At 37.1% G+C, this 21,513-nt stretch overlaps 1 protein-coding gene across 17 annotated transcripts in view; it reads right to left on the bottom strand.

Moving 5' to 3' along the window:
- Positions 1–887: 887 nt before the first annotated feature.
- Positions 888–21,513, bottom strand: part of FUT8 (fucosyltransferase 8) — a 379,544-nt gene continuing 358,918 nt past the window's right edge. For all 17 annotated transcript variants that reach the window (XM_073242251.1, XM_037006150.2, XM_073242247.1 and 14 more), the window contains 2 exons: positions 10,411–10,561; positions 888–1,876 (listed from right to left, as the gene is read on the bottom strand). In XM_073242251.1, coding sequence (XP_073098352.1) covers positions 1,559–1,876; positions 10,411–10,561 — 469 coding nt within the window. In that variant the 3' untranslated portion in view covers positions 888–1,558. The remainder of the gene's footprint in view (positions 1,877–10,410; positions 10,562–21,513) is intronic.

The raw sequence follows: 21,513 nt of genomic DNA on the forward strand, positions 1-21,513 counted from the left end.
ATTTTTGCAAACTGGTTGTATTTTCATTTAGTGAGGATGTAAAGGACAGAACTTTTCTATTTGGGATTCCTGATATTCAACATCTGGCCTGCTACTGGTTCCTACATGGAGCAATTTGTCTTTTGGAAGGTATAGCACAAACTATGAAATACTCCTGCCAGGCATTTACAAAAGGGGGCAGGCTACAGAAAACAGAAAGTGTTTTTATAAAGAGAAAAGTAATGTTCAGAGAGAAAGCATAGAGAGCATCAGTCTTATTTTCTGCCATGATTCCAACATGGCATTACTAAAAGTAAGTATTTGGAAGAGACAATCCCAAGTCCATTTAGGATCTCACACTTGTTCTTCTCTCCTTTGTTCACTGAATTCCATATTCTCCAAGATACATACTTCAGAAACAGAGCCAGCTCCCTACCCCAAAGATTCCTGGTACTTTCAAAAGCAGGACATGATAGGAAAGGACACATATTGGCTTCTGGATACAACAACAGGACCCAATTCACAAAAAGTGACAATAGCCATAATCAGAAAGGTTACTAACAATCCTGAAGTTGTTAGTTTTGGAAATGAAGGTGATAGTTCTGGGGCAAGGAACATGATTATTCAGTTCAATTAAAACAAGTAAACAATGTCCAAAATGAGAGAATAAGAGCTCCTAAAGAGTGTTACTGGCAAGTTTGTTATACAGACCAACTAGACTCCATTTTCAGTGTTAAAATGGACCAATTACTCTTTGAGCTAAACCTGATTAGTTACTTGATTAGAAACAGAAAAAAAATTGAAGCAGAAAAACTATAAACTCCTCTTTTTATCGTAGCTTTTCCACTAGAAAGCTGACCACCGTACCATATCATCCAACAATATAAAATTCTAGAAACTTTACAAAATTCCTTTTTAAAATTTATTTTTTGTTATCAAAGAGAATGTCCAGAAACATTGAGTACTAAAGAGACTGTTCATGGCATTGTTTTACAAAAGTTCCTAATGGAATGTGAATATTTATTTTCAGATGTATCCTTCACTTATTAATGATGAGGTGGATAAACTGGTGCAATTACTTAAAAAAAAAAATTCCAGACAAAAACATCCATTCTCATTCTGAATCTGTTGACTGGAGTGAATTCAGTGGTTTTAATACCACCACTGGCTAATAATTAACCTCCCTAGAGTAGGGAGCTATTCAGGTCTTCCCATTAGGTCATATAGGTCTCTCAGATATAGGCACCATGTTTGAAATCTCACACAAAATGTCTGTGTCACTTAAATTACACAATGTGGCAGTGTTTGTTTCATGGGGACATAATCTTGAAAGAAGGGGCAAAGTAGAAAACAATCTGCATGTTACATGTGAGTACATTATTGGACTGTGCATGGATTCAGGGCATTAGAGCCCTTGGTAGAGAGGAATTCCACCAATGAAGTGTGAGTTCTCAGTTGTTCCTGGTGCTGAGGGTGTCTACTCATTTAACCAGGTGTTGCTGGGCAGGGCCTTCTTCATCTACTGTTTGGCTCAAATGGACTGAACTGATTTTGGCTGTCTTTCTCTTCCATCTAAGCTTTATTTCTCAGCCTCAGGATATGTGGGGTACTTGACCATTTCTATCTTCTCTCGGACTTTGTAGGAGGGATATAGGCCCGTCCTTCCCAGTTTTCTGTTGACACCTTTGGAATAGCCATCCCAATGATTTCCAGCCACACCAATAATATCTCCAGGTTCCATGGGGATTTCATCTGCAGTTCGAGGTTGGTGAGGATAAATGGCAATCTGGTTGTGGGCATTTTGGCCTCCAAAATAGTAGATATCATCCAAAGAATGGAAGTTTGCAGAAGCATCAGGATGCAGTGTTTGCATGATTTCATATGCAACTCGACAGACCTTTCGGGGAAAAAAAACAACAACGAATATTTTTTAGTATATGTAAGATCTCCTTCATAGCAATCTGAAAGCCCTTGGCCAAAGAGAGTAGGACAAAATTAAGATTAGGATTGAGAGTGTAAGTAGTGGATTCTAGTCACCAGTTTTCAGTCTGTTTGCTCTCAGATGATGGTACAAATCACTCTTCCTGTGCTTATATCATTTTATTTTTAAACATAAGAGATTATTACAAGTAAGGTCTTCAGGAAAAAGTCAGGTGTATCACACAAAGTACTTTAAGAACATGAATCAGTTAATTCCAATAAACATTTAAGAGCCACACAGTACTCCATGTTGAATGGTATAAAACTGAATAACACATAATGTATGCCCTTGAAAAATGTAAGGTTTAGGATTAGAATTATAAATTCTTTACACAAATACTACTGTTCCTTTACCTTCATTCAGTGTTAATCATATACTTTTTTCTGCTAAATTGGACTTGATGTCAGAACTGTTCTCAACAAAAATTCAATTACAATCAATTAACATTGACAAGTAAGCTAAACCATGTCTGCCATTTTTATTCTCCAGAGTTTTTAGCATTTTATAGAATGCTCTATAGATAGTAGCATTCTAGGACTGAAACAAGATGGCTAGGGCTTTGGGGAAAATGTATCTACCTGATGCATTTAAAGCTACTTAAAAGATTCTTCTGTCCAAAGAATACCTATCATGCCCACTGGATGGCAGCTGAAATTTCACAATCTGAGCTTCATTCCTTGAGTTTAATGCTTGGTGATAAACTATAATAATCTTCACTGATATACATATAACATTTTAAGGAATTAATAAGTATATTCATTATAGACTAACCGGGTTTTGAAAACTTTTCTAAAAATGAGAGAATACTGTCATTTTGCTCAGAGACTTCTTCCATTATCCATTGTGAACACAGAATTCAACTCAGGTAAAATCTTCCTAAATCTCCAACTCTGGTTATCTTAGTTGGTGATGTTTATTATTCCTACACTAAAACTTTTGCCTTTATTTAAAATGATACTACTACTAATAATTATTAATCTGCTTAGTGGAGCAATTTAGGATTACCTAGCAGTCTTTTAAAACTTTGCCATTCATGAGATCAGAAACTGAATGGAGATGCTCCTTCTTAACTGCTATGAGCAAATGGAATGTGATTAGGTTAATCATCACTTTAACTTCTTCAGGAATCTGAATTTCAGGACTAGAGGGATGCTATTCAAATGCTACATGTAATTTGCAAATGAAACTAAATTTAGATAGTATTTTTAATTTTGCAAATAGGGACTAAAAATATAGGAAGATTAAATGATCTGCTTAAATTCTAGTGCTAGAATTTCAACTAGACATAGAACCAAGATAATGACTTTGCTTTCAAGTTTGCTACTTTGTCAACAAACTAATTTTATATTGGGAATGTCATGGTACAACTGAAATCACTGATTGAATACTAAGACTCTAACAAAATGGAGTTCAACACTATTTGGAACCAGAACTTCAAATTCAGCCAAAGGCCCACAGATGGCAAACAATATCAAGTGGAGACTGGAAAGGAAAAAACCAAATAATTAAAGCAGCTCCAATAATAGCAAAGTACAGTAATAATGAAAGAGGCTGATATTTACTGAGTTTTTGATGTTAGATGTTGTTTTTAGGTTTTACCTAATTAAATCCTCTCAGTAGCCCCATAAAATTCTATAATACTCATTTTATAGAAGTCAAAGGTCAGTTAAGGAATCTGCCGAAGGTTAACACTATTTTTAAGGAGATCCAGGTTTTGAACCCAGGCAGTTTATGTATGATTGTTAACTGCTAAGTATATTTTTCTTGTAGACCTTATTCTCCAGGTACGGTTTATAACATCAAAAAGATATAACATAAGGCCAAGCACTTGGGCAAACCTGAGAGTCTTCTTTTCAGAGGCCCTGCACCCACACTTCAATTATCCCTAGCTAGGAATGCAGGACCTTGCACTGCCCTTGGGATGACCATGATGTGGCAATGAACCCTGATACATTTTCTCCTCTCCACTATTAAGTGTATCACTCTCATTAAAACAACATTGCCCTTAGTCCCACATCCTTAGGGACCTGCTTTCTTTTGGGGAATAATCCTAATAATCAGTTTACATTTTGGTATCAATAGTTGTTGCTGATACAGAGGCCTTCTGGATAACACATGTATTTTCCTAAGCCAAAGAAAAATAAATGGTAGAAATTTCAGACCCTAAGGTGGACCAATATAACGCCCTTTATCCTTCTCATAATAAAGGTGATAAGTAGAGCTGCTGAGCTTAAGGAGCATTGATCATGGGCCAGGCACTGTTCTAATAGTGTGCTTGCAAGTGCTCTTTCTTTCTCTCAACTCATTTGACTCTCAAAATAATCCTTTGAAGTGGTTACTATTACTCTTCATATTTTACAGTTGAACAAACTAAGGCACAGAAAGATTAATTTCCAAAAAATTAAAAAATGTGAAAAGGAGCTAGTAAATGGTAAAGCTACAATTAGTACTCTTTCTGGTTCTCGACCATACATACACTAAACTTGCCTTAGGTAAGTGCCTAGAACTGCCTCTGCCACATGGTAGGCACTCAGTAAGTCATCTTGAATGAATACTGATCCAGACAGAATACAGCCCAGCAGTGGAGATGCAAGTTCATGGGGGATACTTAATTCTTAAGATCCATATAGAACATTGTAAGTAATTAAAGGTTTTCTCTGTGTTAACCATAGGGCAATTTACTGCAAAGGGCTAGAAAGATTACTACAACATTGATGTTTGCATTTAATCACTGGCTTTATACCCTTTCTGAGCTTTATAAATCCAAATCATGTGGCAGGTAAAATGAAGGCTTTCAACTGATGTCAATATTCAGGTTTGATACTTGACAAAGTAACATGACTAAGAAGGGCAAACTTTTGCAAAGTAATAGCTGGTCACATGTAGTATCTTTTATTTCATTTTGCACTGACATGGCACTGTATCAGTTTTAGAACACCACTAAGCATAGAGTGATGAAAAGAGCAAAAACCCTGCCAAAGGATAAAACACAGATATGACTGTATTAAAAAGGAATCAACAACAAAATTCAAAAGGGGAGGAAGGTCCATTAGTCTGAATTTTATTCTGAAGAACAAGTGATTGAGTTTGCAAGAACCTCCAAAACTTTCTCAGAGCAGATGGGATCTTGCCTCACTGGGTGATGCTGGAAGGTCTGTGTACTTTTCCTATAAACTACTTTGTTTGATACTCAATCGGAGAACAGTATCCACTGTTGCTTCATGAGCAATACCTCAAAGGAAATTCTATTCAGAATCATCTGAGAAAATGAATGTAGTATTTGGCATTTCCCTTTGGGCTTTCCAAAATCTGATTCAAAGTGTAATGAAGCCAGTTGTGTTGTGTTGTGTGTGAATCTGGAATTAGACAACAAAGAATGCCACGAGAATGTTGTATTAAGTGCCACATAGGGAAGTGTCACAGGGGGGGGGGGGGAAAGTCATTTTGTCTTATGGTAATTTTAATGGTTGAAACTACTGAATAATGTTGATTGCTCTTTAAACACAGTTGATTACTGAAGTCTTTAAAGTGAGCATCTAGAGCCATTTCTGTAAATCAGATGCCAGAGAAATAAAAACTGATTCTAAAACTTCATAGACCACATTTAAAAAATAAAAACTTCCTGATATTTTGCCTATCTACATCTGAGCTGTCAACCACTGCTATTTTTCCAACTATAATTTCATGGCTTAACATTTAAGACAGTTTCATTAAATAAGGAAATAACTTAAATGACAAAGCAGATGCTTTCAGGCATAGGCAGTTTCCAGTAACAGAGAATAAGCTCAGAGTATTTGGTCGGACAGTTTGGAATGTGATTGCATAGCTTTCAAAACTTACTTGATGTTCTTGGACAATGTTAATACTGCCTCTAAATTTCAGATTAATCTGAGGATTGTTCTCTTCAATTAATGAGGCTTTTAGGGCAAACTTGGCTTTGAGAAACAGCACTGCTGGAGGGATTCAGAAAACTAAGAGCAACAATAGTAACAAAATTAGAAAGTAGAGTTGTGTTACTGGCTTTTAAAAACTTTTCATTTAAGGAGAGAGAATTCCCAGACCTGACTTACGGATATACGACCAAGAAAGATGAGCAGCCCTGAGACTGAAGGGCATGGGTCCAGAGCCCTATGAGGAATCTTAATGAAGTTGCCATCATATTTGTGCCAAATATTTCCTCAAACATCAATCAAGCCTTGCATTTTTCCTTCTAGCACGGCATTTCAGACTTCCAGTATTGCCTATAATAGCTCATGGTCAAGAGACAAACTCTTTCTCACTACTGTCATATAGTAAAAAAGTCCTCAGAGGATATCATAGGAGACAGAAAGGCTATATAACTAAAATTTTAGGATTGTCAAAACATTATGAACAAGATATTAAATTTTAGTCACTCTCTAGTCATCCTTAAGAATATTAAATTATCATCAAGAAAAGTTTGAGAGCTGATTGTCCCTTTTTTATTCTGGATTGACACTCTTCTGGATGTAAGGCTTTAGTCTGCTCCCATTTTCTAGCACATCTGTGGCATATATAGGAAAGTATGCAGATAAATTTCCCTAACGTCAGCACATACACGTTTACTTGCATTAGCTAAAGCAAATAATATTACTTATCACTCACCCTTTGGGAATGAAGAACTTTTGTTTCTGAAAATTTACCCTATGGGATGATGGTTCTCTTTCAACAAACTAAAGAAAATAGAGTTGAGGTGACTTGCTGGCATAGAGAAATTAATATGTTGAATGTTACTGATTACTCTTCTTTATAGAGAACTGCTATACCCATCCAATGCACATGATAATCTGGTGGGATTCAAGCATTACTCATGACTATAAGCAGAGGCAATGGAGTCCCTGAATAGCATGTTTCATGCTCCTTCTAAAACATGAGAGCACATGGTCTGAAATGGGGCCATGTGAAAAAGAGCAGCTAAAATAAATACTGTAGAGTCTCTCTAACAGGCAAAGATACTCCTATACCTATCCTATTTCTATATAAATAGTAACAGCAGCTAGCATTGTATTTAATATATTATTAAGTACTATTCTCAATGCTGTAGATAAAATATCTCTTTAATCCTCACAAAACCTCTATTCAGTAGGTATTATTATTACTGTTTTTGCAGGTGGGGGGAAAAAGTCAGTGATAGGCTAAGTAATTTGTTCAAATGTCACACAGCTACTAAGTGGTCAAAGTTGGATTTAAACCTAGTCTGGCTCCAGAGTCCATGTCTGCCTCACTCTTCTTCTCTGCCTACAGTCAATGGCTTGACATTTGATTCTATCAGTAACTTTTTCACACTCCATTGGTGATGATGATGAGACATTCCTGGGACATTTTTTCAAAAAATTCCAACTTTGATTTATGGCAAGGGAATGTCTACAATCTAGCAACCAATTTCATTCATACTGCAAAAAAAATTAAACTGTACTAAATGTATCTTTACTAAAAATATTTTCGAAAAATAGTGGGGTACAGCCAAGAAATGGAAGCAACCTAAGTGTCCATCAGTATCAGTAGATGAATGGATAAAGAAGATGTGGTACATATACACAATGGAATATTATTCAGCCATAAGAAGAAAACAAATCCTACCATTTGCAACAACATGGATGGAGCTAGAGGAGCAACATGGATTATGCTCAGTGAAATAAGCCAGGCGGAGAAAGACAAGTACCGAATGGTTTCACTCATATGTGGAGTATAAGAGCAAAGAAAAACTGAAGGAAAAAAACAGCAGTAGAATCACAGAACCCAAGAATGGACTAACAGTTACCAAAGGGAAAGGGACTGGGGAGGATGGGTGGGAATGGAGGGATAAGGGTGGGGAAAAAGAAAGGGGGTATTACAATTAGCATGTATAATGTGTCGGGGGGCATGGGGAGGGCTGTGCAACACAGAGAAGAGAAGTAGTGATTCTACAGCATCTTACTGTGCTGATGGACAGTGACTGTAATGGGGTTTGTGGGGGAGACTTGGTGAAGGGGGAAGACTAGTAAACATAATGTTATTCATGTAATTGTAGATTAATGATAACAAAAAAAATAGTGGGGTACAAATATGCTCAAAGATTTTTCATTAGATGTGGAATTACTCCACAATCTCAGGGGGTACAGCTGTTAGTCATTAAGAAAGGTTATGTGATAATGTAGGTTATCATGTTTAACAAACTGCTACTTCCTTTATAAATGTAAGGTATTTTTACCGTTAAACTTTTATTCTGAACTCTAACATAAAATGTACTCGTCTATTTTGGGATACAAAATACTGCCTGGGTTTTGCTTTGGTTCAAATGAACAGGAGTTATTTTGGATGAGCTCTGTCTGACTTGCCAAGAGTTTTCATGAATAATGTGACAGGAGCATGACTCTCATCCTTTGGATACAAGAAGCACCACTCTTTCTCCATGTGAATTGCTTCTTTGTACCCGAGGTGTGAAAAACACATTGAGGTTGGCATTATGCATATAATAGGACAAAGTGGTATAAACAATATGCTTCTCAAGCCTAAACAGATTTTCACTACCATGAAGTGACATCCTGATTTCTGGACCAAAATTAGAGTTATAAGGTTATGAAGATCAAAAATTCCATAGCACATCCTTGAAAATGGGGGAAAAATGATTTTCTTTCCAGAATGAGCCTAAAGGTATTATTGAGGAGGACTGGAAGAAGTAAAGCAAACACAGAGCACATGCCTATAAGTCTCAGTGCGTACACACCTGTAAGGTCAGTGAATGTTCAGACGTGTACATATTTACTTAATGTTAGAGCTTTATGACTAGATCAGGGTTCCCAAGAAAGGCAGTTTGGCCCTCCCCCCGACCCTGCAGGGGACATTTGGCATTATCTGGGAACACTTTCAGTTGCTGACTTGAATTGGAGGAGCTACTGGCCAGGAACACAGCTGAACATCCTACAGAGCACAGGGCGGTGCCTCATAACACATCTGGCCCAAACATCAACAAAGCCTAGGCTGCGAAACCCTGGACTAGAGGGATAGACTTTAGGCAGGCCTAAAATCTAGGCCTACAGAGGAGGTGGTACATCTGGAAAAGTGACTCTTGATTCTCTCATTCTAACCATAAGCATTCAAAAATGTGTGGTTATTGATTATTTGCATCTGTTGATCAGGTAGGTACACAGCTAGAATCTCAAAAACAGTTGAGAGGAACTGAGAAGTTTTAACTCCTCCCCACTACCCAGCATGAGAATGAAAAAGGGGACATCTCAAAGACAGGACCCTCTTCCCAGTCAGGGAGAAACATCAGCAGTGGATGCCTCCATGGAAACTTGAAGGCCAAGGAAGTTTTCCCGTTTGATTAGGACCGCTGTGACTCCTTTCCTGTGTAGCTGTCTTTGGGTAGTAAATTGTATTCTTATTCCATATTGAAGGAACTCATATAGCCTTTGCAGGGGTAAGTATCTTTCCAAAAGTCATATCACCATCCCATTGTGACAATGTGCATTGTCACATAATAAAAAAAAACTATTCCTTTGTACTCTCTGAAGTATACTCCTTATGAAAAAGATGTGGCTTCCCTTGTCACATTTTCTCTTCTCTGCTTCTTCTAAGCTTTTAGGTATACATTTATCTTACATGATTTATATTTCCTGATAATCATTCTCTAGCTATTTCATGAGTATTTTGCTCACTAGATTCTGGACTAGGGTAAGATCTGTATCTTCAATTTTCTTTGAAATCCCCTTTTCACCTAGTAGAATTCTAAGCACAAAATAGTCATTTAACAGCTTGTTGAATGAACTCACCAATAATATGCACATAAATGAGAACAGAATAAAATCCACAATAAATATTGTTATGCTGACAATCCCCTGGGCATATAAGGCTATTGGGCCACTCATTAAAAACACATACACCAAGCACACATTAATTACCTGTAACAATTCAACTTGAAGAATGATTATAATATGGTATTGCTTAAATTTAATGTATAGTTTCTTTCCTGTTAGAAATGTAATAGGACTTGAAAAGGAATTACATTTACTCTTTTTATTTTCTATAAAGCAATCAAGTGAAGTAAAATGTTGGGTGTTTAAGCTTCTCAGTATCAGTGCATTGATGTGAAGAAATGGATGGATTCTGGTTACATACTGACTATATGCAAAATCAGAAAGTATTAAGTAAGCTTAATTACTTACTGCTTCTGTTAAATGCTGTGAACAAGCCAAGTACTTTAAACAACTCCAGTAGCTGGCTTCAGAAGAGATGTATTCAACCAATTCTTACAAACAACTAAATATTCAGTGCATTCAAATAGCAATTTAAAAAAAAATTTTCTCACTCTTTCATAAAAGGGATCATTCCCAAATAGTAAGAGAACTGTACCTGAGTCATGATAACTAACATTGAAAGAACCATGAATTTCCTGACTCCAACAGAACCATAATGTTTTTGACATTTAAAAAGGCCCTACCATCACTTACCTGGGATGAAAAAGTACACACTAGGAAGTCTGCCTGGGAGAGAAAGTGTATATCCAGGATCACACCCCGAAGTGAATTTTCTGTGTATCGATTGTGTAGTCCAGCAGACCAAGAGATAGAGTTATCACTAATAAATTCGTAATTGGGGTACCTAGAAAAGAAATAAATTTACAAATAATCACTGAAATCACATCAGAAGGAGGTAGAGCTGCTCCTGTGGCTGAGAGTTCCTCTCTTTCTAACAGTAAGGGAGCTTTAATTATGACATTCAGTAGCACTGTTGACAAAGCATCTATGAATCAATCCATCAGTGGGGGAGAAACCCTTCCGGAGTGCCCTGCAGGTCAAATGTTACTGACATGTCATATAAAGGGCACATATACGCATCAAAATGTCCCTCCTTAATTCATGGCAGAGTTGAAAACAGCTCCTTATTTTCTTTATAATGAGTTTTCAGTCTGTTTTCATATTTGGTCACTGAGCTTTTCCTTTAGAATACAAAAATCATGATTAAACTGCATTGAAAATTTTAATTTAGAATTTGTGGTAATTCAGCCTTGTCTCCCCTAACCCTCATTCTTGAAGCATGATTTTAACTAAGAACATAATGGAGAACTATTCTAATAAGTTCATGAAAGCAAATTCCTTGTAGCTGTCTACCAAGCAATATTTGGTAGTCTTGAGATAGGATGTGTGTTTAAAAATATTAAAACAGCATGCCTTTTTAAAAGTCTACTGCATATTTAAATGATTCTACTGTGAATTGGATGTTTAATTATACTCGAGTGAATCAATTTTCTCAGTGTGTGAGGTAGATCTTCAGAGTTAAGTTGCAAATTTTGGGAAGTTATATAAAAGGGGGGGTGATGTTATATAATTTCATAAGAATTAAATACATTAAGCAATGTAAAGTGCTTAGAAGAGTACCTGACAAGAAGGAAATGTTCCATAAATAATATTTGTGATTGTTAAATATCCTTTCCTCAGACATCCACCTGATTTTATTCCTTACTTCCTTTAGATCTCTACTCAAATATAGCTCTACTGGTGAGGACTTTGGCAATCCTTATCCCTTTTACCTACTTAATTTTTCTTCACAGATCTTATCGTTTGACATAATATACATTTACTGTTGATTTACTGCCTACATCCCTTCCCCACCTCCATCATCCCTAATTGGAATGTAAGTAAGCTCTATAAAGTGAGGCATTTCATCTGCTTTGTTCACTGTATTACACCTAGAAGATAATCTGGAATGTAACAGAGGAACAATAAATATGTGTTGAAAGATTAACAGTTCTATTTATAAACTCTGAAACATTAGGAGTCACTTTACATGTCTGTGTCCCACACAGTATTTTCCAAATTTTTTTCTTTGCATCCCAGCATCTAGCACTCCACAATGCTTATGTGAGTAAATACATGAATAAGTGAGTGCTACCTGTGTCTGGGACATTTTCCTAATCCCCTAGCTCTTTAACACTTCACAGATACCAAGGAGCTTTCTGTCATTGCTTCTAATAAGGACTGTGATGGCAAAGCTTCTGAGCACTGTTTCAGACTGGTATTCAGTGTACAGATGCATTTGGCCTCATTACTGCTGACATTTTGCCTTCCTCAGCTCTGAATCAGGGGAAGAAAGGAAATGACACATTTGTTCTAAAAAAGAAAACAATCAAAAAGACTTTTTAACATAATTACTATGAAGCTGCATACCTATGTATGTGGCAGAAACAGCAGCATTAAATATGAATATGCTGGAGGGTGGAAGAGAGGGGTAATTGTTAAAACACACCAGTACAGGTTTTATCCTTGAATAAAGACTAACTTTGTCAGCAGATGGGTGCTCAGTGAAACAAAAGACTGATCCTTTCACTGAGGAGTGACGCTAACATTAATGCCCTTCTCAACTTAAATGCCCCTCCTTGGAACCAAACCACAAGAGTGCTTGAGGAAGGATACTAAGTGTGGATAAAACAAAAAGCAACAAAGTGAATAATGGGAGAGTGAGATCTTGCTTCTCTGACGGAACGTTCTGCATAAACTTGCTTCTTTCTTGTCTTTGCTTGCAGGTATGTCAGCAGAGGAATTGTTCCACTGTGAAGTCACAGAGATTGGCAATGATCAAAGAAAATTTTTTTTCTTCTTTCACTCTTAAAAACTTTTTATTTTTCTAATCCCCACAAAGGACTAGCTTAAAGTTAAAAACTAACATCATATTTCCTTTTCTGAAGTCTTTTTTCAGATTGAGGGAGACCCTCCTCTTCCTGATTTCACTGTAGCTGGTACACAACTCCCTTAGGACGCTTACCTAACTCCATACTGCCATCGTTGGTTGCATGTATATAGCCTACCAGTGGGAACTCCTGATACAGGCCGCCTTATTATTTTGCTTTTTATTCTCGGTGCCCTGTACCGTGTCTAGCATACTGCAGTTCAATATATAGTGAAGAAATTTACCACTCTCTGTTGCTAATTCTTCATTCACAGGCAACCAAGTACTTTACAAAAACTTTTAAACAAATTTTTCTTGCCTCTCTTCATTTAAATGAACCTAATTTTAGAAGAGCTCATCCAGCATTTTTGATAAAGAACAAACTAAATATGCAAATATTTAATATGGGAGATTTTTAAAGGTTTTTTTTCCCCATTTTACCCTATCCTCAATCTCCAAAATTTTAGAACACAGTATTGGATAGACACCTTTAATAGTTCTTATTTCTTTGACTCCCAATGAGTCTGTGATTTAAATATTCTAACAGTGAATTACCTAAGAGAGATCCCCTCATTAGCAGCAGCTGCCACAGTCACTGGGATGTATGAGCTGAAATCTCATGGATGAACTAAACCTAGAGTAACCTGAGGGGTGATACCAGGCACCAAAGCATTCATTGCTCATCTTCACACAGAAGCCACATAATAACAGTTAATCTTGACCCCCCCTTTTTTAAATTTTGTTATCATTAATCTAAAATTACATGAAGAACATTATGTTTACTAGGGTCACCCCTTCACCAAGTCCCCCTCCCCACAAACCCCATTACAGTCACTGTCCATCAGCATAGTAAGATGTTGTAGAATCACTATTTGTCTTCTCTGTGTTGCACAGCCCTCCCCATTCCCCACCCCCCATATTATACATGCTAATTGTAATACCCCTTTTCTTTTTCCCCACCCTTATTCCTCCCTTCCCCTCCCATTCTCCCCAGTCCCTTTCCCTTTGGTAACTGTTAGTCCATTCTTGGGTTCTGCGATTATGCTGCTGTTTTGTTCCTTCAGTTTTTCTTTGTTCTTATACTCCACAGATGAGTGAAATCATTTGGTACTTGTCTTTCTCCACCTGGCTAATTTCACTGAGCATAATACCCTCTAGCTCCATCCATGTTGTTGTAAATGGTAGGATTTGTTTTCTTCTTATGACTGAATAATATTGCATTGTGTATACGTACCACATCTTCTTTATCCATAGATCTACTGATGGACTCTTAGGTTGCTTCCATATCTTGGTTATTGTAAATAGTGCTGTGATAAACAAAGGGGTGCATCTGTCTTTTTCAAACTGGGCTCCTGCATTCTTAGGGTAAATTCCTAGAAGTGAGATTCCTGGGTCAAATGGTATTTCTATTTTGAGCTTTTTGAGGAACCTCCATACTGCTTTCCATAGTGGTTGAACTAATTTACATTCCCACCAGCAGCGTAGGAGGGTTCCCCTTTCTCCACAACCTCACCAACATTTGTTTTTGTTTGTCTTTTGGATGGTAGCCATCCAGTAAGGTGATATCTCATGTGGTTTTAATTTGCATTTCTCTGATAACTAGCAATGTGGAGCATCTTTTCATGTGTCTGTTGGGCATCTGAATTTCTTCTTTGGAGAACTGTCTGTTCTGCTCCTCTGCCCATTTTTTAATTGGATTATTTGCTTTTTGTTTGTTGAGGAGCGTGAGCTCTTTATATATTTTGGATGTCAAGCATTTATCTGTCATTTATGAATATATTCTCCCATACTGTAGGATACCTTTTTGTTCTATTGATGGTGTCCTTTGCTGTACAGAAGCTTTTCAGCTTGATGTAGTCCCACTGGTTCATTTTTGCTTTTGTTTCCCTTGCCTGGGGAGATATGTTCATGAAGAAGTCACTCATGTTTATGTCCAAGAGATTTTTGCCTATGTTTTTTTCTAAGAGTTTTATGGTTTCATGACTTACATTTATGTCTTTGATCCATTTTGAATTTACTTTTGTGTATGGGGTTAGACAGTGATCCAGTTTCATTCTCTTACATGTAGCTGTCCAGTTTTGCCAGCACCATCTGTTGAAGAGACTGTCATTTCCCCATTGTATGTCCATGGCTCTTTTATCGAATATTAATTGACCATATATGTTTGGGTTAATGTCTGGAGTCTCTATTCTGTTTCACTGGTCTGTGGCTCTGTTCTTGTGCCAGTGCCAAACTGTCTTGATTACTGTGGCTTTGCAGTAGAGCTTAAAGTTGGGAAACGAGATCCCCCCCCTTTATTCTTCCTTCTCAGGATTGCCTTGGCTATTTGGGGTCTTTGGTGTTTCCATATGAATTTTTGAACTATTTGGTCCAGTTCGTTGAAGTATGCTGTTGGTAATTTGATAGGGGTTGCAACAAATCTGTATATTGCTTTGGGCAGGATGGCCATTTTGAAGATGTTAATTCTTCCTAGCCAAGAGCATGGGATGAGTTTCCATTTGTTAGTGTCCTGTTTAATTTCTCTTAAGAGTGTCTTATAGTTTTCAGGGTATAGGTCTTTCACTTCCTTGGTTAGGTTTATTCCTAGGTATTTTATTCTTTTTGATCCAATTGTGAATGGAATTGTTTTCCTGATTTCTCTTTCTATTGGTTCATTATTAGTGTATAGGAAAGCCACAGATTTCTGTGTGTTAATTTTGTACCCTGCAACTTTGCTGTATTCCGATATCAGTTCTAGTAGTTTTGGAATGGATTCTTTAGGGTTTTTTATGTACAGTACCATGTCATCTGCAAATAGTGACAGTTTAACTTCTTCTTTACCAATCTGGATTCCTTGTATTTCTTTGTTTTGTCTAATTGCCATGGCTAGGACCTCCAGTACTATGTTAAATAACAGTGGGGAGAGTGGGCATCCCTGACTTGTTACGATCTCAGAGGAAAAGCATTCAGTATGATGTTAGCTGTGGGTTTGTCATATATGGCCCTTATTATGTTGAGGTACTTGCCCTCTATGCCCATTTTGTTGAGAGTTTTTATCACGAATGGATGTTGAATTTTGTCAAATGCTTTTTCAACATCTATGGAGACTTTTTGTCCTTCTTTTTGTTGATGTGGTGGATAACGTTGATGAATTTTCGATTGTTCGATTGTTGTACCATCCTTGCATCCCTGGGATGAATCCCCCTTGGTTGTGGTGTAAGATCCTTTTGGTATATATTTGAATTTGGATTGCTAATATTTTATTGAGTATTTTTGCATCTACGTTCATCAGGGATATTGGTCTATAATTTTCTTTTTTGGTGGGGTCTTTGCCTGGTTTTGGTATTAGGGTGATGTTGGCTTCATAGAATGAATTTGGAAGTATTCCCTCCTCTTCTATTTTTTGGAAAATTTTAAGGAGAATGGTTATCTGTATGTTTGATAAAATTCCGAGGTAAATCCATCTGGCCTGGGGGGTTTTGTTCCTGGGTAGTTTTTTATTACAGCTTCAATTTCTTTGCTCGTAATTGGTTTGTTTGATTTTTATGTTTCTTCCTTGGTCTGTCTTGGAAGGTTGTATTTTTCTAGGAAGTTGTCCATTTTTTCTAGGTATTCCAGCTTCTTAGCATATAGGTTTTCATAGTATTCCCTAATAATTCTTTGTATTTCTTTTGGGTCCATCGTGATGTTCCCTTTATCATTTCTGATTCTGTTGATGTGTGTTGATTCTCTTTTTCTCTTAATAAGTCTGGCTAGAGGCTTATCTATTTTGTTTATTTTCTCAAAGAACCAGCTCTTGGTTTCATTGATTTTTTCCTATTGTTTTATTCTTCTCAATTTTATTTATTTCTTCCCTAATCTTTATTATGTCCCTCCTTCTGCTGACTTTAGGCCTCATTGTTCTTCTTTTTCCAATTACAACGTTAAACTATTCATTTGGGATTGTTCTTCCTTCTTTAAGTATGCCTGGATTGCTATATACTTTCCTCGTAAGACTGCTTTCACTGCGTCCCACAGAAGTTGGGGCTTTCTGTTGTTGTTGTTTGTTTCCATATATTGCTTGATCTCTATTTTAATTTGGTCGTTGATCCATTGATTATTTAGTAGCATGTTGTTAAGCCTCCATGTGTTTGTGAGCCTTTTTGTTTTCTTTGTACAATTTATTTCTAGTTTTATACCTTTGTGGTCTGAAAAGTTGGTTGGTAGGATTTCAATCTTTTGGAATTTACTGAGGCTCTTTTGTGGGCTTGTATGTGGTCTATTGTGGAGAATGTTCCATGTGCACTTGAGAAGAATGTGTATCCTGTTGCTTTTGGATGTAGAGGTCTATAGATGTCTATTAGGTCCATCTGTTCTAGTGTGTTGTTCAGTGCCTCTGTGTCCTTACTTATTTTCTGTCTGGTGGATCTATCTTTTGGAGTGAATGGTGTGTTGAAGTCTCCTAAAATGAATGCATTGCATTCTATTTCCTCCTTTAATTCTGTTAGTATTTGTTTTACATATGCTGGTGCTCCTGTGTTGGGTGCATATATATTTATACTGGTTATATCCTCTTGTTGGACTGAGCCCTTTATCATTATGTAATGTCCTTCTTTATCTCTTGTTATTTGTTTTGTTTTGAAGTCTATTTTGTCTGCTAGAAGTACTGCAACCTCTGCTTTCTTCTTGCTGTTGTTTGCATGAAATATCTTTTTTCCATCCCTTGATTTTTAGTCTGTGCATGTCTTTGGGTTTGAGGTGAGTCTCTTGTAAGCTGCATATAGATGGTTGTTGCTTTTTTATCCATTCTATTACTCTGTGTCTTTTGATTGGTGCATTCAGTCCATTTACATTTAGGGTGATTATTGAAAGATATGTACGTATTGCCATTGCAGGCTTTAGATTCGTGGTTACCAAAGGTTCAAGGTTAACTTCTTTAGTATCTTTCTAACTTAACTCACTTATTGAGCTATTATAACCACTGTCTGGTGATTCTTTATTTCTCTCCCTTCTTATTCCTCCTCCTCCATTCTTTATATGTTGGGTGTTTTATTCTGTGCTCTTTTGTGTTTCCTTTAACTTCTTTTGTGGGTAGTTGATTTTATTTTTTGCCTTTAGTGTGTATTTGGTTGGTCTGTTTTCTTTGCTGTGTTTTTATTTTCTCTGTGACATCTGTTTAGTCTTAGGAGTGCTCCCATTTAGAGCAGTCCCTCTAAAATACCCTGCAGAGGTGGTTTGTGGGAGGCAAATTCCCTCAACTTTGCTTTGCTGGGAATTGTTTAATCCCTATTTCATATTTAAATGATAATCATGATGGATACAGTATTCTTGGTTCAAGGCCCTTCTGTTTCATTGCATTAAATATATCATGCCATTCTCTTCTGGCTTGTAAAGTTTCTGTTGAGAAGTCTGATGATAGCCTTGTGGGTTTTCCTTTGTAAATGACCTTTTTCCTCTCTCTAGTTGCCTTTAAAACTCTGTCCTCATCCTTGATCTTTGCCATTTTAATTATTATGTGTCTTGGTGCTATCCTCCTTGAGTCCCTTCTGTTGGGAGTTCTGTGTTCTTCTGTGGTCTGAGCAATTATTTCCTCTCCCAGTTTGGGTAAGTTTTCAGCAATTATTTCCTCAAATACCCTTTCTATCCCTTTTTCTTTCTCTTCTTCTTCTGGTACCCCTATAATGCCAATATTTTTCCTTTTGGATTGGTCACACACTTCTCTTAATATTTTTTCATTCCTGGAGATTGTTTTATCTCTCTCTGCGTCAGCTTCTCTGTGCTCCTGTTTTCTGATTTCTATTCCATTAATGGCCTCTTGCACCTCGCCCAGTCTGATCTTAAGTCCTTCTAGAGATTGTTTCATTTCTGTAATCTCGTTCCGGACTTCTTCCCTTAGCTCTTGCATATATCTCTGAAGATTCATCAGCATGGTTATGACCTTTATTTTGAATTCTTTTGCAGGAAGATTGGTTAGGTCTATCTCCTTCTCAGGGGTTGTCTCTGTTATTTTGATCTGGATCAAATTCTGCCTTTTCATGGCAATAGAGGTAGTTGTGGGGAGCTGGTGCATGTGTCAGCTGGGAGAACGTCCCTTCTTGCTAGGTGTAGCCTTTCTCTCCTGGGAGAACAGTGACCCCTAGTGGCTTGTGCTGCACAGCTGCACACGGATGGGGTGTCTGATTCTTGCCTGGCCGCTGTGGAAGAAGCTCTGCCCAGTTGCTGTGGGCGTGGCCACTGCCACAATGGTGGAGTCGCACCAGAGGGGGAATGGGCGGGAGGCTGTTTATTACCTTGAGGGGGCCTCTGAGCTGCACTGCCGCCCAGGGGGTTGGGGCGCCTGGAGTTCCCTGGGATTCCCAGTTACTGGGCTGATTGCATCAGGGTGCTTCCGTGCAGCTGTGAGGCCCCTGTCTCTTTAAGATTTTCAAAGGGTACTTGCTTTTTTGTCCCAGGGGTGCTGGCTGCAGGGACTTGCTCACAGGTTTTACTGTCCTGTTTCCCTAGTAGCCAGCACCCCACGCACTGTGTGTCTGTGCTCCGGTGTGGATGGCTAGGGCTGGGTATTTAGCAGTGTTGGGCTACCTCTCCCTCCCTGCTCCGGCTCCTCTCCTCCCGCTGGGGAGCTGGGGTGAAGGGTGCTCAGGTTCTGCCGGGTTGCGGCTTGTATCTTACCCCCTTCGTGAGGCGCTGGGTTCTTGCAGGTGTAGATGTAGTCTTGCTATTGTTCTGTATCTTTGGTCTCTCTTTTAGGAATAGTTGTATTTGTTGTATTTTCAAAAATATATATAGTTTTGGGAGGAGATTTCTGCTGCTCTACTCACACCACCATCTTAGCTCTGCCCTTTGACCCCTTTTTTAAGGATAAGCTAACCAGAAAAAGGATTCTCCTCTAACTGTGTGAATCTTATGCAACATTTGTTTAATTCTTCATCTCCTTACGATCTTGAAAGAGAAAAGTCTTACAAAGACCTTGGACATATATACTTTGATAAGAGATTAGTTCATGCTCCTGGCCTCCTAAAACAATGCAGAGGTTTTATAATTTGCTTAAGTATGAAAATGAATCCCAAGAGGCCTAAAACAGAGGTAATTCAGAGTGGAAAAAAATTTAAGTGAAATATTAAAGGAGAGAAACAGCATTTAAATTTCTGAGAAAATCTCAAAATGACCATAAAATTAAAGTAAAAGCATTTCCAAAGGGGAAATAATATGCATAAAATGCTAGTACTCCATTTGTGACAGAATATGAAGAAAATTGCTGCCTGGACTACCATGGTGAGAGGGGTTATTAGCTGCTGACCACAAAAAGGAAATTCAAGTCTTACTATTCCCACAATCCAAGTACATACCATCAACTGGACTACAGGGGTCACTTTGATATAAAAATATCATGCTGCCCTATGGATCAAAGCTGTAAAATATTCATATTCTTTTATCTAAATGCTTCCAAAACCATAAATTTAGCTTAAGGAGATAATGTGGACAATTTTAGGCATATATCATAACATTATTTATAATAGTAAAATTTGGAAATAACCTAACTGTTCAAGGTTAGGAGAATCGCCAAATAAGCAACGGCATGTCCATATACTGGGTATGCAGTCATTAAAAAAGATATTTACAGTTACGATTTTTTAGTGACCTGGAAAAATGGATCTTCTGCTGTGTTAAGTAAAAAAAAGTTCAAATTATATAGAATATGATCAACTGCTAAAATGTATAACTATATAAATGACTGAAGGAAATATGTCAGTATTTAAAGTCATTGTCACTCTGTAATGGGGTTCTGGGTAATATTTTTTGCTTGCTATTATCTAATGAGCATGAATTATTTTGGTAATTAAGGATAAAACTTTGTGATGCATTCAAGAACAAGTAAAAGAGTAGATAAAACTAATATTTTAGTATTTTTTCAACAAAGCTACAAATTCAATCTGGTATTTCAAAAGAGAATGGTGAGCTATTTCTGTTTTGTTTCTCCCTAACAGGTCTGGATATTAAACTGGAAAGGTATCAGTGAAAATTTTTTATTGTGTTTTGTGTCCAAATGTTTGTAATTCTTATATACAAATTTTAAGTATATAATTTGGCTTATACTTGGATGATGAATTTCTTGGTCTTTCGTTTATGTGTGTATGTGTATGTGTGTGTGTGTAAACTTATTAGAGCGGGACTTAAAAAAATCAATTTATGTCAGGTTAATTTGTATTCTTAGGAGGTAGATATAAGATTTAAATTATTATACAATATTTGGATAAACACCTGCATTATAATCCTCATTATAAATTTGTTTTCTTCCCAATACCCATTAGTGAAATAAAATAATTAAACAGTCAAATAGCTTAAATGATTAACTGTTAATAAAATGTCTTCAAACTGGTGGGATTGAAATAAACACTAATCAATATTTACTGGGTACTTACTCCAACTAAGGACTGTGTCTAAAGAGCTTATAATCTAGTGAGGGAGACAGGAGTAAGCAAGTGCTAAACACTAAGAGGAATGCACAGAGAAGGGATATTTAGTTAAGTATTCAAGGATGATTTCTGGAGTAGATGGTACCTAAAGAGAACTAAGAACTACAGCTTCCCGCCCCCCATTCCCTACTTTCATATATATTTAATACATCTTTTATTTACTGATAGTGAATAAAGGCCAGCACTAGGTTTACCAAGATCCTATGATAAATTCCAAGTTAGAATCAGTGCTTTACGTATTTTTATAACACGCTATGTTAACTCTATAGCAGCACTAGTCATACTGTAAAGTAATTGTTCCCTCACTATTTCGGGAATTCCTTGAGAGTAGACAGTATCTTGCTTGTCATGGAATCCCCAGCACTCAGCATAATGCCTTAAATATAGGCGGGCTCAGTAAATACTAACTTATTCAGTACATACTAATGTCATCAAAACGTTGTTATTGTTCAG

The sequence above is a fragment of the Manis javanica genome, chromosome 8 (genome assembly GCF_040802235.1).
Source record: "Manis javanica isolate MJ-LG chromosome 8, MJ_LKY, whole genome shotgun sequence".
NCBI lineage: Eukaryota > Metazoa > Chordata > Mammalia > Pholidota > Manidae > Manis > Manis javanica.